The sequence below is a fragment of the Nelumbo lutea genome, chromosome 1 (assembly GCF_056320005.1).
Source record: "Nelumbo lutea isolate HS-2025 chromosome 1, American lotus-T2T, whole genome shotgun sequence".
In the NCBI taxonomy this organism is placed as follows: domain Eukaryota; kingdom Viridiplantae; phylum Streptophyta; class Magnoliopsida; order Proteales; family Nelumbonaceae; genus Nelumbo; species Nelumbo lutea.
In genome coordinates this window covers 94636306-94657707 of record NC_142684.1, presented here as the reverse complement: position 1 = coordinate 94657707, position 21402 = coordinate 94636306, and the positions used below count along the sequence as shown (strand labels likewise).

Below are 21402 nucleotides of genomic sequence, written 5' to 3'. Positions count from 1 at the left end.
CGTTTCTGACCTTCTCATTCTCTGAAGTCACTGTCTGAGCATGTTTCACAGCCCACGTGATATATCAGAACCTCTCGTATCACGGTATCAGAGCTCATTCTCTGAAAGTGTCGTCTAAAATTTGGAGGCAATAAAAACTGGATAGCTCATCAAAAACTTGATTAATCTGTTTCAGTAGAGAAAATTGTTAGCTGACACGTGGTTTACAAAAGGAGAGGATTCCCTGAAAATTGTTAACTAACACGTCACGTAACGTAAGCATCATTTGGCCACGTCGGATAACACATTTAGCCACCCCAAAATGATGTATGCGATACGTGGCTAACAGGAGTGGAAGGAACGGTGTTTTGTGCGAGACGTCGATTGTGGATTTGTGTCGATTGTCCACCACCGTCCACCGGACCACCGGCAAGCGGCAACGCAAAAAGAGAAGTTTTCAAATTCGATAGCAGTCCTTCTCAGAATTTTTATTAACTTAAAAAGGCCTTTTTCAGTTTTCAACTTTACATTCAGTTCATAGCAGACTGTTGCCTCATGGCACCTGGCAGTAGCCCCAGTTTATCCAGAACTCTACGAACCCTATCCACTCCACATTTTGTGGTTTCACATTTTCACTTCGAAAAGCAGTTCAGACAAAACAAAAATACATAGAAAAATAGGACTGTTTATGCTACTGTAGCTGCATTTGTTGGCTTGTCCGAACCGCTCTCTGAACACTGACATTTTTAACGTTCTGTTTGAGCTTGTATGAGCTAGAGCAGTGAGGACGAATTTAGCCCTGTACCTTTGTGGAAATCTCTAACCTTTCCTGTGTACAGATTCTCTCAACCGTCAAAGATCCCTTGGTTGTGTCGCTGACCGACCTCTTCCGATCTTCATATCTCTGTTTCCACCTCTTGAGATCTTTTCTTTATATATATATATATATATATATATATATATATAAATATTTGGAATCAGTTTCTTGGGTTTTTTTTTTCAGATTTTGCTTTTGGTGACGGGAGGATTGGTTTTAGTTTGATTTGAAGAGAGAGAGAGAGAGAGAGGGAGAAAGAGATAAGAGATATGGAGCTGCTTGAAGGAGTTGGAGAGAGCTCTTCTCCTCAGCGTAGCTTTGGGGGGTTTAGTGGGTATGATATAAGGACGGATGTGTTTAATCGGTTGATGGAGTGTGGGAATGAGGAAGCAACGTGTAATCCCGAGCTCCGCGAGCAGCTGGATGCTCATTTTAATCGCTTGCCTGCTAGGTATTGGCTGTTTGTCATATTTGAGTTTTAGATTGAATTATAATACCATCTCGGCCATGGTTTGGCTTTAAATTTTGCAGCTTTGATTGGAATTTGGTGGAAACTTGATTTTGTTGCTTGTGTTGGAACTGTTTCTGGTGATGACATGGATGAGTTTTCATATGGAAAAGCTGGGCAATGTGTTGAGTGTTTATCGTATGGAGTGATATACTCATTTGGAAGGGAGAAGTGTGGAATTTTAGCTTCAGTGTGCTTTTCTTGATCTAAACTGGTTTTGGGTTGTTATTTGTTAGGCTCGTCAGTGGAATTTCTGTTTTTCTCATTCTGTCTTGATGTTCCTGTTGTACTTTTCATTTTTCTTCTTGCTGGTTCCATGGATTGTTGTTGGGTTGTACTCTTCGACCTTTGCTGCCAAAACTTATTGTGTTGCTTGTTCTGTGTTTTAGTTATGCGCTAGATGTTAATATGGATAGAGTGGAAGATGTCTTGATACATCAAAAGCTTCTTGCTCAGGCAAAGGACCCAGAAAGGCAACCTGTCTTCCATGTCCGTTTCTTGGAGGTACTGCTTCTCATTAGTTCAATTATCTGATAGCCAAAGATCTGCACCCAGTTTGAATTTAGCACGGGTGGTGGGTGGTTGGACTTACATGTTCTGGTTTGTTGAAAGTTGAAAGTTTAGTGCTTATCAATTAAAGCTGCATTTAGTTGTAGATTTCATTTCTTAAAGAATGTGACAAGACTGTTTTCCCACGTTCATTTGGTCCCTAGTTGTAGATTTTGTTAGATAATGGGAAATCCATAAGGACATTATCCAGGTTGAGCATCCGGATAAGTGTTTTTATGATATCTCTACACCATCATTTTGATTGTAGAGAAACGGGAATGCTCAAGAATGGCTAGGTTCTTCAGGATGGGTCTTTCCTGACCACATAGGATGACCTTATTTTAGAAATTCAACCTAAAAAGATCATCTCAAATTTAGGAACGTTGGAAATGGAAACAAAAGAGTTTGATCAAATAGTTAAAGAGTTTACTGAGTAAAGTTGATTATATTGCTATAATAATGCTAATTAAACATGAAGAATTTCTTTTCTCATATGTCTAGCATTGCAGGTTGCATCATGCATGTTATGCATATCAGCCATTTCTTAGGACACGTTCAATTTTCATCTTCAAGTATCCTTGCAAAAGAAACCTTCAATATATTACATAGTCTTGTATATACTTTTGTCATCTGGAATTTACGTAACAAATATATGCCTTTCTATGCTAACATCTAGTTAGCATTGTAACAAATATATTGTTAGATTTATTTAATTCTTGACATGGTTGGGACAAGGCTTAGATGGTGATAATGATGATAATAATTTGATTGTTGACATGTTGCCTCCAACCTCACTAAGTTTGATGCTTGTATGGAACTCAAGGTCAGGCGGCTACATAGGCATGAATTCTGAGACCATCTTGTTGTTTGAATTGCAATCCTTGCAGGAGCTTAAAATATGCTCTAATTGTGGTTATTCCAAAAATAGAAGGAACAAATAGGGAAGAAAGAAGAAAGATGAAGGAATGGAAGGATAGGGGGCAGGGATCATCATTCTTAGCCTGGATAGGAAATTCCAGGCTTGGGCCTAGTTTTTTTTTGTCCAGGTCCAGCTTGGGTTGCAATCTTTATATATATATATATATATATATATATATATCTAAAGATTAAGCAATGGGGATTCTATCTTTTGCTTGAACACATTGGTTTTATGGTGTTTAGGGCCCGAGAGCAGCATTTAGGTTCTGTATGTATATTGGCTCTTGATTAATCGGTTTTAACTCACCTGACTGCATTTAAATTAAAGTTTGTAAAGATCCAAAAAATAACTATATTTTTTCACTGTCCTTTCAAGTACTTCACAAGACAAAATTCTAAAATAAATATGCAGTAAATGTCAGAAATAAATAATTCTACCAAAGAAAAGAAAAATAGTTTTATAAATTAGAGAAAGAAAGGCACTGTTTACTATGAAAAAAGGCATAAGAATACCAAAGAAAAGAAAATTAGTTTTATAAATTAGAGAAAGAAAGGCACTGTTTACTATGAAAAAAGGCATAAGAATATTTATCAGCAAAAGAGAAGGAATGAAGGACAAGGAAGCAACTTCGTTAGTAGGAAATGAACCAAATACGGAGGATGTTCTAGAGATCTCATTATTTTCAGACCATGAAGGATAGTCTGTATTTCTGCTGTCTAGGAGTTTCGAATTCCATTTGGTCCTGTGTGGCTCATAAAAATGTTATGACTGTGATCTCTAACTGCACCCCCAATTCTTGAGGGTGCTGGGTTTCCAAGGCTGCACCCATCAAAGTTTAATTTGAGTCTGTCCATTTGTGGAGCTTGCCATAGTACTACAGTTTTGTCTATGGGCATAACTTGCCACTGAAGCCCATCTCCTTAGAATATGATCTATTAATAAGCCTTTGAAATCTTTTCTTGTCAACACCTGATGAGCTGTCTTTACCATACAATTCTCTATTATGGTTCCCATCCCCATGGTTTTTCTTGTTTTGTATGTGTATCTTCTGTCTCAGATGCTTGCACAATAATATTCTCTTTAGATGTTCATGACAGTAGTCAATTTACTGGATTTCTGTAAAGTCTCGTTATGAAAGACAAACCTTTTACAAAGTTTCATAAGTTTCATGGTTGGCCCTTAATGATTTCTTTGTTTGAGTTTTTTGTTTTTGCTTTTGCTTTTGTTTTTACTTCTATGCTTCATCTTGTCTGGTTTACAGTTTCAGTTGGTATTCTTTTAGTTATATTATTGGCAGCTCTTTGTTTCTAACACTTTGTCTTTTCCGTATAATGCTGCCTATGATGTGGTTTTCATATGTCAAAATTTTCATTTTTTGATTGGTAACTGAAGAGTGAAGACTTTATTAAAATAACAAAATGAATGTTGTCTACAACATGCCTTGCACCCCACAAAATAGGCTGGAACCTGACCTAATCCTTTTGCTGTGTATGTAAATTACAATGAAGCCCAGAAGAGTTCCTTACTAATTCAAATTTGTCATTTCATGTATCTGTGTTTGATAACTTGCTATTTTTTTTAGTATAGCTCTATTTATATGAAAACCACCTACCACCACCACCACTACCACAAACATCTCACTCCCTAGTTAGAATCTTCCTCCTATAGGAGTGCCTCCTTGGATCTTTTTTGTCTATCTTAAGTACATTTTTGAATTGTTTTGCTAGCCTTTGCTATATGATTTCTTATTGATGTTTTTCTTTTTAAATGCTTGGAAGAATCTAAGGACCAGAGGGGATGAGATTGATGATCTAGAACCATCTCTAAGATTTGATTCAAAGGCACCTTGTAATGCAAAACCTAAAGAAGATAAGCCATCACATGACAAGTATGTTACCTATGAAAAATCTTCATCTATTTAACTTATATTGTGGTCCTTTCTATGTCATATGCAGAAAACAGTTCACTGATAAAAAAGCAGGATAGAGTTTTTTAGGTCTTGCTGCATCTCTTAATAATGAAATTTCCAGAATGTATTTGATTTAAGTGTCCACTTATTAATCTCTTATCTTTTTCTTTTTATCTTTTATTTTTGTTAGTGGCACTTCTATAAGCAGGAATAAGAATTGTCAGGTTGAATTTGAACCTTGGTCAAAGCTTGAGGACTTAAATTTGGATGTTAAAAACCATGTCGGGAACACGGAAAACTTTTCTGGAAGGTACTCCTTTAGGTGGTTGTTGTGAACTGTTGATTCTAATTGATAGCAGTTTCTTTCTTTTCTTTTCGTTTCTTTGTTTTTTTGGTGGGGGGAGGGGGAGTAGGGATGAACAGAAAAAAAGTCCATCTAATTGAGCTGATTATTTGAGTTCATTTTGAACAGGATTCTTCTAAGACTTGTGTGGGTGAGGATTTGTAGGGATACTTTTTCAGTAACATCATATGAGTGCCCTGGTGTTCCTTCTTGCTTGGTCTTTGGTGTGTGTGTTTGTGTTTTGTGGGCATTTGGGGGGGGGGGGGGGGCGATAAACAGGAAAAAAGTCCATCTCATTGAGCTGATTATTTGAGTTCATTTTGAACAGGATTCTTCTAAGACTTGTGTGGGTGAGAATTTGTAGGGATGCTCTTGCAGTAAGATCATATGAGTGTCCTGGTGTTCCTTCTTGCTTGGTTTTTGTTGTGGGGTTATTTATGTTCTTCCATGCTTCTGGGATGAGGTTCCAAGTTTTTGGCTACTGCAATAGGCCTAGAAGGGAATGGCTATAATTGTTCGGTTTTGACATTTAAACCTACATAAATTATGATTCTGCTGAAATGATCAGAACATTATGCAGAACTGAAGTTCTATATTAATAATAAAGATGCTTTTTACATAATACATATTTTTAACATGAAGCATATAAGTTCTAGTTTCAAAATATTATGGTGCAGGCCAGAATTTACACATGTTCCAATACATGAAGTTATATTCTCAACTGTTGACAAACCGAAGCTTCTTAGCCAGGTATTTTGTAGAACATATATGACACCTATTCTTTGTTGTTTTGTGAAGAAAACTAATTCAATGTAAATATATTTAATTACTTCATTTTCATATGTTTTGAGATATTTATTTGGTTGCAGTCATTTTCTTGAAAGAATACAACCACTTACCAACAAAATAGAATTGTTTTAGTTGTATGTCAAGGAAAGCTCTGGAGGAACATTCTTCGTATTCTGTTGACTATTCTGGTCTCATACTTTCTAAAACTTCTTGAAAGAATACAACCTCTTACCAACAAAATTGAACTGTTTTAGTTGTATGTCAAGGAAAGCTCTGGAGGAACATTCTTCCTATTCTGTTGACTATTGTGTTGAGTTATTGGGCCGACTTTATTTATTTTTATTTACACAACTTAGGAAGTTATTGGGCCTTAGGCCCATTGGTTTATGTTAAGTGTGTTTTCTAGCTTCTTACAAGTAGCCGACTTACTAAGGGCATACTTGTACTTGTACACTCTTTTTATGGGTATATAAATTAAAAGGAAAGGGGCGGCCAGATCTGATTTTTTGGCTTCCTCTCATTCTCTTCTATTTCTCCTTTTTTTTTCTTTTCTAGCAGAAACTTTTCCCTTCTTTTTTCTTTTTCACAAAGTTTATATCGAAACAACTATCAAAACTTTTCTACTTGGTATCAGAGCAAGTTTAAAGACTTCTTGATCTGCTCCATCATGCAACCCTAGATCGGTCGATTGCATGATGAGGTGAAGGGCTGGTTGAAGACCTCAGGTAAGTCTAATTTTTGGATTTTTTGGTGGAATTACAATCACTTGTAGTTGGTCTAAGGTTTTACACCAAAATCAGGAAGAACTGGAGAAAGGGGATAGTCATGTTTTAGTAGGGCTCTTTAGTTTTGATCTAGGAAGTGGCACCCTAGTTTTCTAGGGTTCCTTTAAGATTTTTGTAGGGGGCGGTTCAAGTCCCACCTTTTTTGTAGGCCTCTGGAGGGAGTGGTAGCCTCTTCTCCTGCTTCCATGGAAAAAAGGAATCTTTGAAGGGAGGAGCTTCTAGGGTACCAGAAGGATGTTTGAGGTGTCTGAAGGAAGTAAATACTTCTTTTTTCATCTCAAGTTGATTTCCCGACCCTTTTTGGGAGTTATGGAGGGCTGTGGAGTTGAAACAAACTGGGAAGTGAGATGGGACAAGGGAGAGGAGGTGTTGGAGACCTCTTTGGGGCTGGAACCATCACTCTAAGTTAGATGGTACAAACTACTTAGAGTGGTCACAATCTGCAAAGATGGCCATTGGTGCTTGTGGGAAATTGGGGTATCTCACCGGTGAGGAAAAGAAACCCGAAACTAACTACTCCCGATGGGTATAGGAGAACTATATGGTAATGACTTGGCTGTTTAATTCCATGTTGCCCCATATAAGTAAAAATTTTCTATGGGCTAACACAACTAAGGAGATTTGGGATGGAGTTGTAGAAACCTATTCACAGAATGAGAATGTTGCTAGAGCCTACTGGTTGAGAAACCGGGTAATTGCTACCAGATAGGGAGATAAATCTGTTGCTATTTATTGCTATGGCAAGAGATAGATTATTTGGAGACTGTGGTTTGGGAAAGTAGCAAGGATGCAACAACTTATTAGAAATTGGTAGAGAAGAATATGGTTTTTGAGTTTCTGGCTGGACTTAACCCCGAGTATGACGTTGCATGACATCATATTCTTTCCAGCGATAATGTAACTCAGGCATATGCCTTTGTGTTAGGAGAGGAGAATAGGAGGAATGTGATGATGAGGAACCTGGGTCTCGAGCAGTTAGCTATGGTTAGCACAGTGATACCTAAGCAGAGTGGAGACAAGGGTGGAAATGAACTTAGGAAGGGAGATAAGAAGGATTTGAACCGTGACTACTGTAAGAAGCCGAAACATACCGGAGATACTTGCTGGAAGCTTTACCCTCACCTTGTGCCGAGTCGACTCAGAAACAAGAGGGGAAATGTGAATATGGCAGTGACTGGTGGCTTATTAGGACCATCTACTACAATTTCCCTAGAGTTTGTTGCAACAACTGCAGTAAGGGCCGAATTGGAGAGATATGGGCAGTTACTAAATCAGAGAGATATAGTCAGCCCTAACACATTATCAAGTGGATAGCAAGGTACAGGTGGATCAGGAGGTATCCATTCTACTTCTTTTGTACATACAGGTAGTTTACATGCCATTGCAAACTATGTTTCCATTACATGTAAGGAGGGACCCCCTTGGATTATAGATTTAGGAGCCTCAGAGCATATGACCAACATTTTCACCATTTTCTCCTCATTCCACCTCAGCTTTGGCAAAGATAGAGTTTCCACAGCTGATGGATCACATGTTCCCATTGCTAGGAAAGGGTTTGTCAAGATAACCAATACCATTTCCCTACCCTCTGTCCTCCATGCTCCTAGACTGAGTAACAAGGTTTAGAATGTCGATGTTGGTGGAAATGTCGGTTATCCTAATATAAGAAACATGTCGGAAATGTCGGAAATATCGTATGGAAATATTGTAAAAATTATAGACATGGTGGAAACGTTTTGAAATATGCAAAATATAGAAAGATATTTTATGAAATAAAAAAACAAGCGTGATGGCTCCATTTTAGATTACAAGCTGACACTTACTGAATGCTGGGGAAAACCCAAATGTAATTATAATGAGAACTGTGGTCTCTCTTCTGGGGTCGAGGGTTGAGGAAGGTGGAATGGACAAGGGCAGGTTTAGAGTAGTAGGAAGGTGGAGGTCTGAGGTGTCGATCGAAGCCAAGACTTTCAAGTTCGAAGAGGAAAGGATCAAAGGTGAGGATGTTTTGAAAATCAGAGAGAATAACAGGGCTTTGGTGTCAAAGGAGGTCTTAGTCTGGTTGAAAGGCTTCATAGATGGGGCTATCAACTCTGGTAAGGTGATTGGATGGACAAATTCTTTGGCTGTACCAGGTAAGAAATATGTAACAGAATTGAAAAGAAACAGAAAGGGTTGGTTTATCTCTGTGGTGGAGTTTTTTGGAATAAGTGGAAAGCAACTACTGTGTGTGCCAGAAGGGAGGCTACGGAAAGGGTGGATGGATTTTGTGAAGGTGCCACAGTCTTTTCTTGTAGCCTTGGAAGTGAAGAGAGCAGAGGGGTGAAGAGAACTGGTCAAAATTCCAAAGACCAGGGTAAAAAAGCTCAGGAAGGGGCAGTTTCGTTTAGTTCCTCTGGGAGCGTAGAAGTGCAAGGCACTTCGACTGAAGTGGTGGTTGCTTGCGCGTCTAGTCCTCGAAGATTAATGGTAGGAGCAGGGAAGGATGAGTGGAAGAAAAGAAGGGTTTTAGTGGCCGATAGAGGAATGGCAGACTGGAGAAGGGTTCTGTGTACAGTGGCAGGGGAGTTAGGATCTGGGAGTGAAGCTTTGTTGTTCCCTTTTGCAGAGACGAAAGTTGTGCTTGATGTAGGCGACCGGGAGCAAAGTTTTAAAGCAGTAGTGGTGGATGGAGTTCTGATACAGGTTTAGAACTGGAGTCCATTTTGCAATGAAGTCGAAGTCCAAGATGGTTGTGTCTGGATGAAGCTTGTAGGCCTTCCATTTCACCTTTGGCGGAACTTTGTTCTTGAACACATTGTGCATTGTCTGGGAGGTATCTTGATGAAAGCTGATAAACGATTTCTGGGGGCCGTGGAGTTATAGGTTGCTGGTGTAAGGCATGAGAACTTGCCGAGGGTCATTGAAAAATGCTCGGATGATGCCTGGTACAAGGTGTGGGTGGCTGCTGAAGTTGAATGGTCGTGGTGGGGAGGTGTTCCTAAGGTAGAAGATGATGAGCTGGCGGGGTGGTGGACACGTGGAGGGTGTTTGTTGGGAGTCAAAAAGGTGGAGCAGATGCAAGGTTTTTTTGGGGTTACTGAGCCGGTTGGGGAAAACCAAATGACAAGAAATCCCATTAAGGAAATTTTTTCAAATAGGTTTGAATTAAGCAAGTTAATGGCGGGATTCTCTTCATTTGCTGACATGGCGAAAGGGCAGGGTGGGTTGGGGAGCCGAAAGGGTTGGTCTGAGCTGTTGAAGGTGGTGGGTGGGTTGGGCGGGGTGAAGGTTGAGCCGGGACAAAAGTGGAAGGGCTCACGTGACAAATTAAAAGGTCACGTGGGCGGGTTGGGTGGGCGTAACACCGAAAGGGGGATCCGGTTGAAGGACCTACATGATAACTTAAGTCATCATGTGGGTCGGGGCAAAGGGGCTTCCCTTGGGGCGCTGATAGATAGTGCTAATGGTCTATCATCGTCCCAAGTCGTGAGAAGGGGGAGGGGGCTTGTGCGTAGCGATGGAAGCTGGAGAAGAAACCGGTGTTGCAGTGGGTTTCCTGACGATGTTTGGAGGAGGATAGCCAACTGTGACGCTCCTCAAAAAGGCTGAATCCAAGATTCGATAGGGACAGAACTGAAGAGAGGGAAGTGAAGGATGAAGGATGGGCGCAGTGCAGTGAAGGAGATGAAGAAGCGGAGGACCTTTCTGCTGATGGTACTAGCGTGGGTAGTGTAAACGACGAAGGTAGTTGTGCTGGTGGTGACGTGGATGGGTGGAATATTGCTAGCTTATTTCAGGGTGTAGGTTGCAATCGAGTCAACTCATTTCCAAGATTACAGAGTGTGCAAGGATTATTAGAAGGGGTAAACCGGGAGAACATGAAGCTGAGCAGGAACACCATCTAGGGGTGAACCAAGGGTAGAGGGGAAAGATCACCAGGTTGGCCAAAGGACAGAAATACTTCCCAACCAACCGAGGGAGACAGATGCTTACCAACCTCTAGAACATGAGAGGGAGGTCGGGAGCAATCCTTTTCTAGCTAGTCCACCAATCCCAGGTAACCCAGTGAATTCGGTTTGTGCTACTAATGTGTCTCCTGTGTCTTTGGTTCTAGATTCCGTTTCTGTTCCATGTCCTGTAGCCCATGAGTATGCAACCGTGCTAGAAGGCGGGTTCTTCGAGGAGGGGGAGAAGGGGATGAAGGAAAGTGGGAAGGTGAGGGAAGGAAGGTTTAGGAGTGAAAAAGTGTGGGAAATCATTGAAAATGTGTTTAAGGAAGTGGAAGGAAAATTGATTTGGAGGAGGGAAGGTGAGGAAGGAAGAGGGGAGGGGCTAGTGGAGAGGAGGGGAAGGTTTGAGGGTAGAGATGGAGGGAAAGGAATAGGGAAGGAGGGAAGTAATAGGAGAGGGAGGTTGGATGGAGAGGAAAGAACAAAGGTGGGACCAGGGGAGAGGAAGAACGAGCAGATGGTTAGAGATGGAGGGGTTTCTGTAGGAAGGGTAGGGGTGGAGGACTCGGTGAGAGAAGACTTTCTAGCTGAATTTATAGAGAAGTTGGGTTGTAGGTTGGAAGATTTGAATGTGTTGAAAGAAAGTTTATAGAAGAGGAAGAAGGAGATTAGAACAAAGAAGAGGAGATTGAGTGAAGTAGAGAGATTGAAGAGAGATGTAGGAGACAACAATCTCGGGGTAAAAGGAGATAGGAGGAAAGGAGGAAAGTAGTGGAAAGTGGCAAGGGGTTTAAATAAGAAGTGGAATGAAGATCCTCAGTTGAAATGTGAAGGGAATTGGGAGTGCAAGGAAGAGAGCGACAATAAAAGAGGTAATAAAACGGTTTGACCTAGACATTGTGCTGTTGCAAGAGTCTAAGAGAATGAAGTTTAATAACAATTGGGCACGGAGTGTATGGAATGCTAGGGGGTCAGTTGGGTGGCTGCTCCCTCTTGGGGTGCATCCGGGGGGATTGTAACAATGTGGAAGAGGGATGTGGTTGAAGGCCTGGAGAAGTTGATCGGAAAGTTCTCGGTTTCCGTGAAGTTTAAGCAGCTTGAGCGTGATTTTACATGGGTTCTCACAAATGTTTACGGACCGAATGACTACAGAAAGAGAAAGGAGTTGTGGGAAGAATTGGCGGATGTTAGTGAAGGGATGAGAGATCCATCGTATGGACGCCCAAAGATTGCGGAATAAGGGGGCGAATTTCAAAAATTTTTCTCTCCCTTGAATTGGGAATCGCATTCCCTATTTAGAAAATCATATTTTCAAGGATCATTCTTGAATCATAAACTGAACCAGATCTGAACCAAAAGGAGTGGGAGAAGATTATACCTGATACGGAGAAATAGTATCCCCCAAGGAAGGTGTTCATGCCCAAGGAAGGATCCAAAGATTGCTCCCACTGAAGATGGCGAAGTGCAGGATGGAGCAGAATCAGCAGCGTTCTTCTCCAAGAACTCTGTCCTTCGCAAGAATCAATAGGATGGCACGTGAGCACAACTTCCTATCAATTCTTTCTCAAAGAATTGATGTCAAGATCGAATCTTGACTTCTCCCACAACTGGAGATCGAACTAGAAAATAGGGGCGGCAAGAACAGGGAGGTGGCAAGAAAGAATTCTGCAGGAATGCTTGATTCTTCCTTCTGTGATTTCAGCACTGAAGAGGATGTGAATGTGTGTCTCTTCTAAAGGCTGCCGCCCCCTCCTTCTTTTGTTAACCTAAAAGATTAGGAGCTGCTTATCTAAATCATATTTGGATCAACCTTCTCTTTAGGTGATAAGGATAAACCCTTATCTTATCTGAAGATTACATCAACTTTCTCCTAATCTCATTAGGAGGTTTCTAGATCTGAATCACATTCAGATCTAGACTCTTTGAGGTGATAGGGTCAAGACCCTATCCTATCTGCTAATCCATCTCAGAGAGGAGCAGCAGATCTGAGAGCTATCATTCATATTAGGGCGGTACAGTGGCTGAAATCTTTGGAGCTTTTCACAGATTACACTGTGGATGACATGTTGAGGAAGTGGGGTGAAATTGCAAGTTGCACACATACTAAATCAGTAATGAGTGTGGCTTGGACCTCTCTGTTAGACAGTTTTGTATGCCCTTAGCTTCAATTAGAATGATGTGCTTTATGAGTTTATTGTAAATGAATAAAAGTGCATATTTGATTCATGTTCCCTTTGTATGTTTCTGTATAATACCCTTAAAATGGACACTTAATGAGATTCATGTTAGTTTAGAATGTTCACAGCCAGTGGGTCGGTCTGGGGAGACCTATCTCGACAAGGCTGACAATGTGGTGCCACCAAGTCGGTTGGGGTGGCCTGTCTCAGCTGCCAGGGTGAGACCCTAGGCACATACAATGTAGGATTAATTGAATCTATGAACTGGACCAGATTTCCAGTATTGCCCTGGACCTTGGAGATTGATGGGCAAAACTGGAAAGTTACACCCGACCCCTAGACTCGATTATGATATTGCACTAGGTGTCGGATTGGGCTGTCTTTGATATACCAATCAGTGAGATCTTTGGCGGGGGTCAAAACCTGGATATGTTGGGACAGTCTGAGAATTCATCTAAGTGAGTGATCATAGTGACAGGATCAGCCCCTTTGTCAGACAAAGGTAATGATCGGGGATGCACTCACTGATGGAAACCAAGACTGCCGGCAGCCGATTTCAATCGTTGAGATTTGTTTTGAAAAATATATTTTATATGAGATATAAAAGTATATATATTATGGTTTCGAAATGATTTGCAAAATGTTTTAATTCCCGGGATCCATATAAGTAGAGAGTGCAACACTGTTCCTTGCAGTCGAGGGAGAAGTCCTCTCTTATCGGGCAGTGTGTGATCATTATGGGCTGAGAGGTTAAGTGTACGACCATTGATGATAATACTTGATGGGCAAATTCTGCATCTACTCACAGTCCCTGGGTGTTACAAGGTGGCTTGGCCCAGGGACCACTTAGGGTAAGTGTTGGGCCCATAGAGCCCATAAGATGGGTTTCAGAGGGTGCACTGTCCATAACAGTGTATTTGGCCAGGCCGTATAACAGAGGCTGGGCTGAACCCATGTGGCTGATGTGTAGATCAATGTTTGGGTCTCACACCATACAAGGAAGCCCAACTGGGCAACAGTTTGGAAGGCTAAGTGAGTACATAACCTTAAATGGGCCTTAAGCCCATTTCGAATTAGGCTGATTTGATCAGTCAATTAAAAAAGGGGCGAATTCTGAGATAGATCAGCTGATAGGATTGGGCTCAGACCCTATCCACTTAGAGAATCCAAGATCTAAATAAGATTTAGATTTGGAAGCCTTCTAATTAGATTAGGAGATGGCTGATCTGATCTACAGATAAGATAAGGATTATCCCTTATCACTTAAAGGGACTTCTAACCAAATATGATTTGGATCAGCAACTCTTAATGGGATTAGGAGCTGATCTCTTTAAGATTATAAAAGGAGGAGGGGGCGGCAGCCTTTTGACATGCAACCAATACATTCTTGTCTTCAGAGCTGAAATCACAAGAGAGAATTCTGCACCCTGCGAATACTCTCTTGCCGCCTCCTTCCTGCAGCCGCTGCCTCCAGCAGTTCGACCTCCTACTCTCTGCAGGAGTAATCAAGATTTGATCTTAATACCAATCTTTTGGAGAAAAGATTGATTGGAGCTGTATTCACAAGCCATCCTGTTGATTCTTGCAAAGGGTCAAGTTCTTTTGGAAGAACATTGCGGATTCCGCTCCATCCTGCACTGCACCATTTTCAGTGGGAGCAGATTTTGGATCCTTCCTTGGGCATGAACACCTCCATTGGGAGATACTGTTTCTCCGTATCAGGTATAATCCTTTCCTACTCCTTTTGGTTCAGATCTGGTTCAGTTTATGGTTCAAGAATGATCATTGAAAATAAGATTTTCTAAATAGGGAATGCGATTCCTAGTTGAAGAGAGAGAAAAAATTTTTGAAATTCACCCCCCTTATTCTGCAATCTTTGGGCGTCCATGTGATGGATATCCTATCCCTTCACCCTCCACCTAGTGGGTTCATCAAACTAAACTTTGATGGGTGTAGTAGGGGAAATCCGAGACAATCGGGGATTGGGGGTGTTTTTAGGGATGGAAATGGGGTCATTTCTGCCATGTTCTCAGGCTCAATTGGAGTGGGTGACTCCCTTAGAGCTAAAGATCTTTGCAGTTATGGAAGGAGTTTAAAAAGCTAAGGAGTTGAACATCAGGAAACTCTTAATTGAAGGGGATTCAGAGGTGGTAATAGGGTGGCTGCTTAAAGATCACAATGGCTTATGGAAGTACAATAATGAGAGGAGGAAATTCAAGTGGCTGGTGCGGGAGATGGAAGTTAAGATACGTTGGGTTAAAAGATCGGCTAATTCCCTAGTTGACGGTTTAGCTAAACAAGGGGCAGAAAGGGATTCACTTTTTTGGGCCAAGCTGTAACTTTAGGTTCTTTGTTGCTTTTGGAAGATAAGCGTGTTTGTCTTCCTTTTGTAAATCTTCTATTGATGAATTAATGAAAGTGTTATTGATCAAAAAAAAAAAAAGAAGCATAGACACACCTTTTTAAATTATTATCTTGTTGCAAATCATTAAACAAAGCTAAGAAACTAATGTTATAGACAAAATAATACGTTTTGAAGTTGCCCTGTAAACTTTAAGATTCAGAGCTTCATGGTTGTAAAGAGACTGGGCCGAATGGGCCCTAACAGCCTTTCGTGTGATATCCTTTATTTTATCTTTTATTTTATGTTGATGGGCCTCACTTAATGGGCCTGTTATTTGTTCTTATTTTATTTTCTTTATGTAACTGCCAAGCTGGCCGCCCACTTAAGGGTATACTTGTCATTATCAATTTTTTAGAGATTAATAAAATAGGGTTAGAGGAGAAGGGTGATTAATTCGACTTCTTCTTCTCTTACCTCTTCTCTTCGCCATCTTTTGATAGCTATAAATATATAACCCTAGCAAGTGCACTAGTTATCAAGTAGTATAAAAATATCGTTCCCACGGGGATTTAACAAAATAAGTATTAGACCCACAGCCTTCCATAATTATTTGGACAATCAAAATTCAGATTTGAGCAAGAACTACTGGAAATAAAAACTAGCAAAACAAAATAAAAGCAAGGGTGACCACTAACCGAATATGCAAAGGATGAAATCGCTAGGACTTTTAGGTCCACCTAACCAATGTAATGAATATTAATGGATTCGATTAACCAAGATTATTTGTCATTCCCATAAGCTGAGGTCTTTCCAATTTTATTTAATATTCTCTCTCGAGATATACTAAAACTACGTCCATCAGGTAACCCTTCGATCTCTCGAGTAGAGCTCTCAAGATGGAAATGCATTAAGTCCAAGAAAAACCATTAAGTTCAGATGAATTATGTATATATATCTCTATATACCATTCAATTCACACTATGAATTATTCAGTTGATTATGTGAATTCCTCTCTTGATTCATTCACATAACACAAATCAATTAAGAGGTGGCCAAGCTCTTAATTGCATTAAGCACAATAATTCATAGACTATATGGAAATCACAATTTGGATAAATCATAAAGATAAAAATATATTCATTAACATGGTTAGGCTTTCCGCAACCCTAGCAAGAAACAAATCAGTTCATGATAAGAGAATTAAAGCAAACAAAGGGAAAGATAGAACTCTGAATTCGCCCATGGTGCTAAGATCTCCTCTTCTTGCTGCCACCTTCTTTTTGAAGTTTCTTGAATTCTTGATCACCTTTCCTCTGTTTCTTGACTTATTTTCTCCTTTCTTGACTGATTGCTCAATGCAATTCGTTATCCCCTTAGGCTGGTGCGCCCAGCTCTCATATAGCTTACAATTTCTTGGAGTTATCTCAAGAATGGATAATCCAACCTTGATCCAAACTCCTCCTATCCTATCATATCTTCTCTCCTCTCTCCTTATCTAAAACCTTTCTTAATCTTTCTGGAGTTACATTTAAAAGTTTAAATCTAAGAGGACTCTCGAACTCTTGAGTTCGAATGGGTTGCTTTAATATGTTGGGCTGCCTCAATGTTCTTCTGCGAAATGGGCTTCAGATGGGAATTGGGCCTCACTACGAAAGTGCTCCATCTTTGGGGCCGGATTTGACTTCGATGTATGCCGAATCTACGAAAGCCCAAAACATGAAAGTTGTAGTTTTATCTCTTATCCTTCCAGTGGATCTTGAATCAACCCAATCGGAGCTCGGATATGAAAGTTAGGCCCGGATTACTGATCGTTGTCGAAACTGTGAAAAACCCATCCGATTAGCCTTTCTTTGCTCCTAATGCTTTCTTTCATGCCCTGAATCAAAATACAAGAGACATGAGTCCAATTAAGTACTAATTAGGTATGAAAGACAATATTTGGGGATAAAAATGTGATAAATTCTACCCTCGTCATCTTCCTCTCTTATACAGTTATTCAGATCCGTGCTATTTTGCTAATCACTAAGTTTAATCTTGATATTAGAGGACTGATTTACATCCTGTTATCAAAGCAGGTTCAGTTCCTCTTCCTTCTTTTTCTTTGTTCTTGTACATTCTAGAATCAAGAGAGTGTATGGAGAGATAGGTTCTCTATAGTATAGAGAATCACTTGCCTAGTTGGTAGAAGGGTTTGGAGAGTTTAGTTCTGGCCAGATTTTTCCAAGAAGTGATGTTGTTTTGCTGTTGCCCAAAACCCTAGCCGACTAGAGATTTTCGAAGTTACCAGGAAAGGTGAAGCTTGGGTGTGGCGCTCTATGCTTGGAAGGTGTCTTGTGACTGCTAAAGGAGGGCGATTTAGGTTTGGAAGAGTTTGGGTTAGTCTGGTAGGTGTGACGGTGTCTTCTCTCTTCCTCCCATCTACTGGACGGAGCAAAACCCTAGTTTTTCAAGCACCCAAGTTCTGGTTTGACTTCAAGTAAGTTTACATAGTCAAAATTTTCTGTTCTTTGAGTTCCGTTTGATTAATGGAGGCATACGGAAGTGAGTTTAAGCAGGTGCCAGTTTCTGGACCTGCTTCAGTAGATTCTGTTTTGACTGGTTTTACCACAATTAAGCTAGATGGGACGAACTATCTTGCTTGTCACAATCTATAAAAATCTATGTTTGTAGTAGAGGAAAACTCGGGTATCTCACAGACATTAAGGTGAAACCCGAAGAGACAGACTTTGAATTTGAAAAATGGGTGCAAGAGAACTATACTGTTATAGGATGGTTAGTCAACTCTATGCAACCCCATATAAGTTAGCACTATCTCTGGATGTCATCGGCTAAGGAGATGTGGGACAATGTAACTAAGACCTATTCACAGAAATTGAATGTAGCCAGAGCATACAAATTGAAAAGTGATGTGAAGAACCTGAGATAGGGGGAGAAGAGTGTGGCAATCTACTACTCTATACTAAAATCCCTATGGCAGGAAATTGATGTTATGGAGACAGTGGTATGAGAGAGTAAAAAGGATGCTGAAATGTATAGAAAGCTAGTGGAGAGAAATAGGGTGTTTGAGTTTCTCACTGGACTCAACCCTGAGTTTGATATTATCAGACATAACATTTTGGCCAAGGATGAGGTTACTTTTTCACAAGCATATGCTATGATAAGTAGTGAGGAGAGTAGGCGGCAGGTGCAGTTGCAGAGTCCATCTACAGAACAATTTTCACATATGGGAATGAAACCGAAGGGCCCTACTGAGAAAAGAGAGTAGATGTGTGAATATTGCAAGAAACCATGGCATACAAAGGACACCTGCTGGAAGCTTCATCCTGAACTTTTTCCTAATAGGTTTAAGAACAATAATAACCCTAAGAAGGGCAATCAGGTGGGAAAATCCAAGACTGCTAATGCTGCTACAGTGCCTGAAGGGGGAAAGTAAGGAAAGCGAAGAAAAATCAACTATTGAACAGTTGGCTGCAATGAAGCTGGATTTTGAGAAGTATGGGAGGCTCCTAAATCACCTGGAAGCTACGGTTTCTTCAACTCACTCTTCTAACAGTACATCATTTTCATCGGCATTTGCTCACTCGGGTACTTGTGCTTTTGCGAATCATGCTTTAGCTTCAGGTAATCATAAAATCCCTTGGATTATTGATTCTGGTGCATCAAACCATATGACCAGCCTATCTAACCTGTTTTGCTCATATCACCTCCTCTCTGGGAAAGAGAAAATATCCCTTGTCGATGGGTCCCTTGCTCCCATCTCTGGTAAAGGTGATATAAAGACCTCTGACACCTTGTTCTTATCTTCTGTTCTTCATGTCCCTAAGCTTAACACAAACCTCTTATCTGTTAGTAGCTTAACAAAGTCAATGAATTGCAGCATAACTTTTTTTCCCACTCATTGTGTTTTTCAGGACCTACAGTATCAGAGGATGATTGGGAGTGGCTATGAGGCGAACGGAATATACTTGCTGGACACATCAGATCAAGCTTTGGGACCACCTCATGGAGTTGCCTTAGAGTCAGTCGTGTTAGAGTCTGCTAACAAAATTTTATTATGTCATTTTCAGTTTGGTCACTTGTCATTTTCTGCTTTGAGTCATCTGTTCCCAGATATGTTTAAAGGAGTGTCTTTATCGAGTCTTCATTGTGAATCATGTGAGCTGGCAAAGCATTGTAGACATTCCTATTCAATTAGCAATAAAAGATTATTTTCTCCTTTTCATATTGTTCACTCTAATGTGTGGGGGCCATATCACATGCCAACCATGGGGGGTTACAGGTACTTTATCCTTTTTATTGATGATTATTCACGTTACACTTGGATTTATCTCATGAAATCCAGGGATGAAGTACCAGTTATTGTGAAAAATCTTCATGAACTCATCCTCACCCAGTTTAATACCTATATCAAAATATTCCGCTTTGATAATGCTAAGGAGTATTTTGAGAGAACCCTCTCCACCTATCTTGAAACTTTTGGGGTTATTCATTAAAGTTCTTGTTCCTACACTACACAACAAAACGGAGTGGTGGAAAGAAAGAACAAGCATGTGGTTGAGGTTGCCAGATCCTTCTTATTTGCATCCCATGTTCCTATAAAGTTTTGGGGAGATGCTGTTCTTACTGCTACCTTTCTGATCAACCGTATTCCCTCCCGGGTCTTTGGCTTTAAAACCCTTTTAGTTTTCTCTTCCCGGATGAGGATCTCTTTTCTCTTCCTCTCCGTGTGTTTGGGTGTACTTGCTATGTGCATATTCATAGTCACCAAAGGCACAAGTTTGAACCTAAGGCTCATAAGTGCGTGTTTCTGGGATATGTTTCTACACAAAAGGGTTATTGTTGTTTTGATCCAGTTCGTGGCACCCGCTTTGTATCTCAGAATGTCACCTTTGCAGAGTTGACTCCCTTCTTTAGTATTCCTCCTGAGGGGGAGAAATCTGATGAGTACTTTGCTATGTTTCCGGCTGTTCCTCTTCCCATCCCTTGTGAGTCCGATCATGGGGTGTCCACCTCTTCCACTGGACCTACCCTTGATGTCCCTGCTCCCCCTCCTGCTTCTGCTCCTGCTCTCCAAAGGTGGTACCAAAGGCAGAGATTCAGACATGTGCAGGTTATTTCCACTCCTTCAGAAGGGCATCTTGCCACTCCCATCATTTATGAGGAAATAGGTCAGCCCTTTACTGACCCATCTCAGACTGTTCCAGACCTTGACCTTCTTATTGCTCTTTGCAAGGGCAAGCGGAAGTGTACAGCTTATTGTATCTCCGAACACTTATCTTACAACTTTCTCTCCCCTTCCTACTACTCTTTTCTTGCCTCTGTTTCTTCTCATGTGATACCTAGGTCTGTACTGGAAGCTTTATCTCAAGCTGAATGGAGGGAAGCTATGATGACCGAACTTGATGCATTGCATAAGAATCATACCTAGGATATTGTGGACTTGCCGGAAGGGAAGGAATCAGTGGGTTGTAAATGGGTGTTTACTATTAAATATCACTCTGATGGCTTTGTTGAGAGGTTTAAGGCTCGGTTGGTTGCTAAGGGTTACACCCAAATGTATGGCATTGATTATCTTCTTGAATAGCTTTATCTCAATTCTCTAGCAGCTACTTTTGACTGGCCCCTACACCAGTTCGATGTTAAAAATGCCTTCTTGAATAGTGAACTGCATGAAGAGGTCTATATGTCTCTACCTCCAAGAGTGTATGGGAAAGAAATGAAAGGCAAGGTGTGTAAACTACACAAATCTATTTATGGTCTCAAACAATCTCCTCGGGCTTGGTTTGAGAGATTTCGGGCTGCTCTTGTCTCTTTTGGCTACATTTAAACACAATTGAAGAGAAATGACTCTCTGGTGACCTTCTTGGTTGTTATGTTGATGATATTGTGGTCACAGGTAATGTTATTGAAGAGGCCAGTAAACTAAAAGCATTTCTCAACTCTAAATTTGAAATCAAAGATTTGGGAGATCTTCGGTATTTCCTGGGCATTGAAGTTGCTCGATCTAAGGATGGTATATTCATATCTCAATGAAAATGTCATTGATCTTCTTGCTGAAACTATTTAATTTGGAGCTAAACCCATCTCCACTCCCATTGATCCTAATCATAAGCTTTCTGCCACAGATGGTGAACTTTTGTCTGATAAGGGAGTGTTTAAGAGACTGCTTGGGAAGCTGTTATACCTTTGCATGACTTGGCCAGATATTTCCTATGCAGTTAGTGTTATCAGTCAATTTATGCATTCTCCCAGAGATACTCATCTAGCTGTGCAGAAAGGGTTCTATGCTACTTGAAAGGTACTCCAGGGAAATGTATTCTATTTGCTAAGCATGGTCACATGAAGCTGGAA

The 21402-nt window shown here is 40.6% G+C and overlaps 1 protein-coding gene across 3 annotated transcripts in view; it reads left to right on the top strand.

Annotated features, from left to right (window-relative positions):
* The first annotated feature begins 534 nt into the window (after positions 1-534).
* LOC148876227 (serine/threonine-protein kinase STY46-like) overlaps positions 535-21402 on the top strand; it is a 64262-nt gene continuing 43394 nt past the window's right edge. For 2 of the 3 annotated variants that reach the window (XM_088966356.1, XM_088966355.1), the window contains exons 1-5: positions 535-1247; positions 1694-1808; positions 4551-4660; positions 4872-4991; positions 5702-5774. In XM_088966356.1, the coding sequence (XP_088822482.1) occupies positions 1066-1247; positions 1694-1808; positions 4551-4660; positions 4872-4991; positions 5702-5774 (600 nt within the window). In that variant the 5' untranslated portion in view covers positions 535-1065. The remainder of the gene's footprint in view (positions 1248-1693; positions 1809-4550; positions 4661-4871; positions 4992-5701; positions 5775-21402) is intronic. The other variant, XM_088966357.1, reaches the window with a different exon arrangement.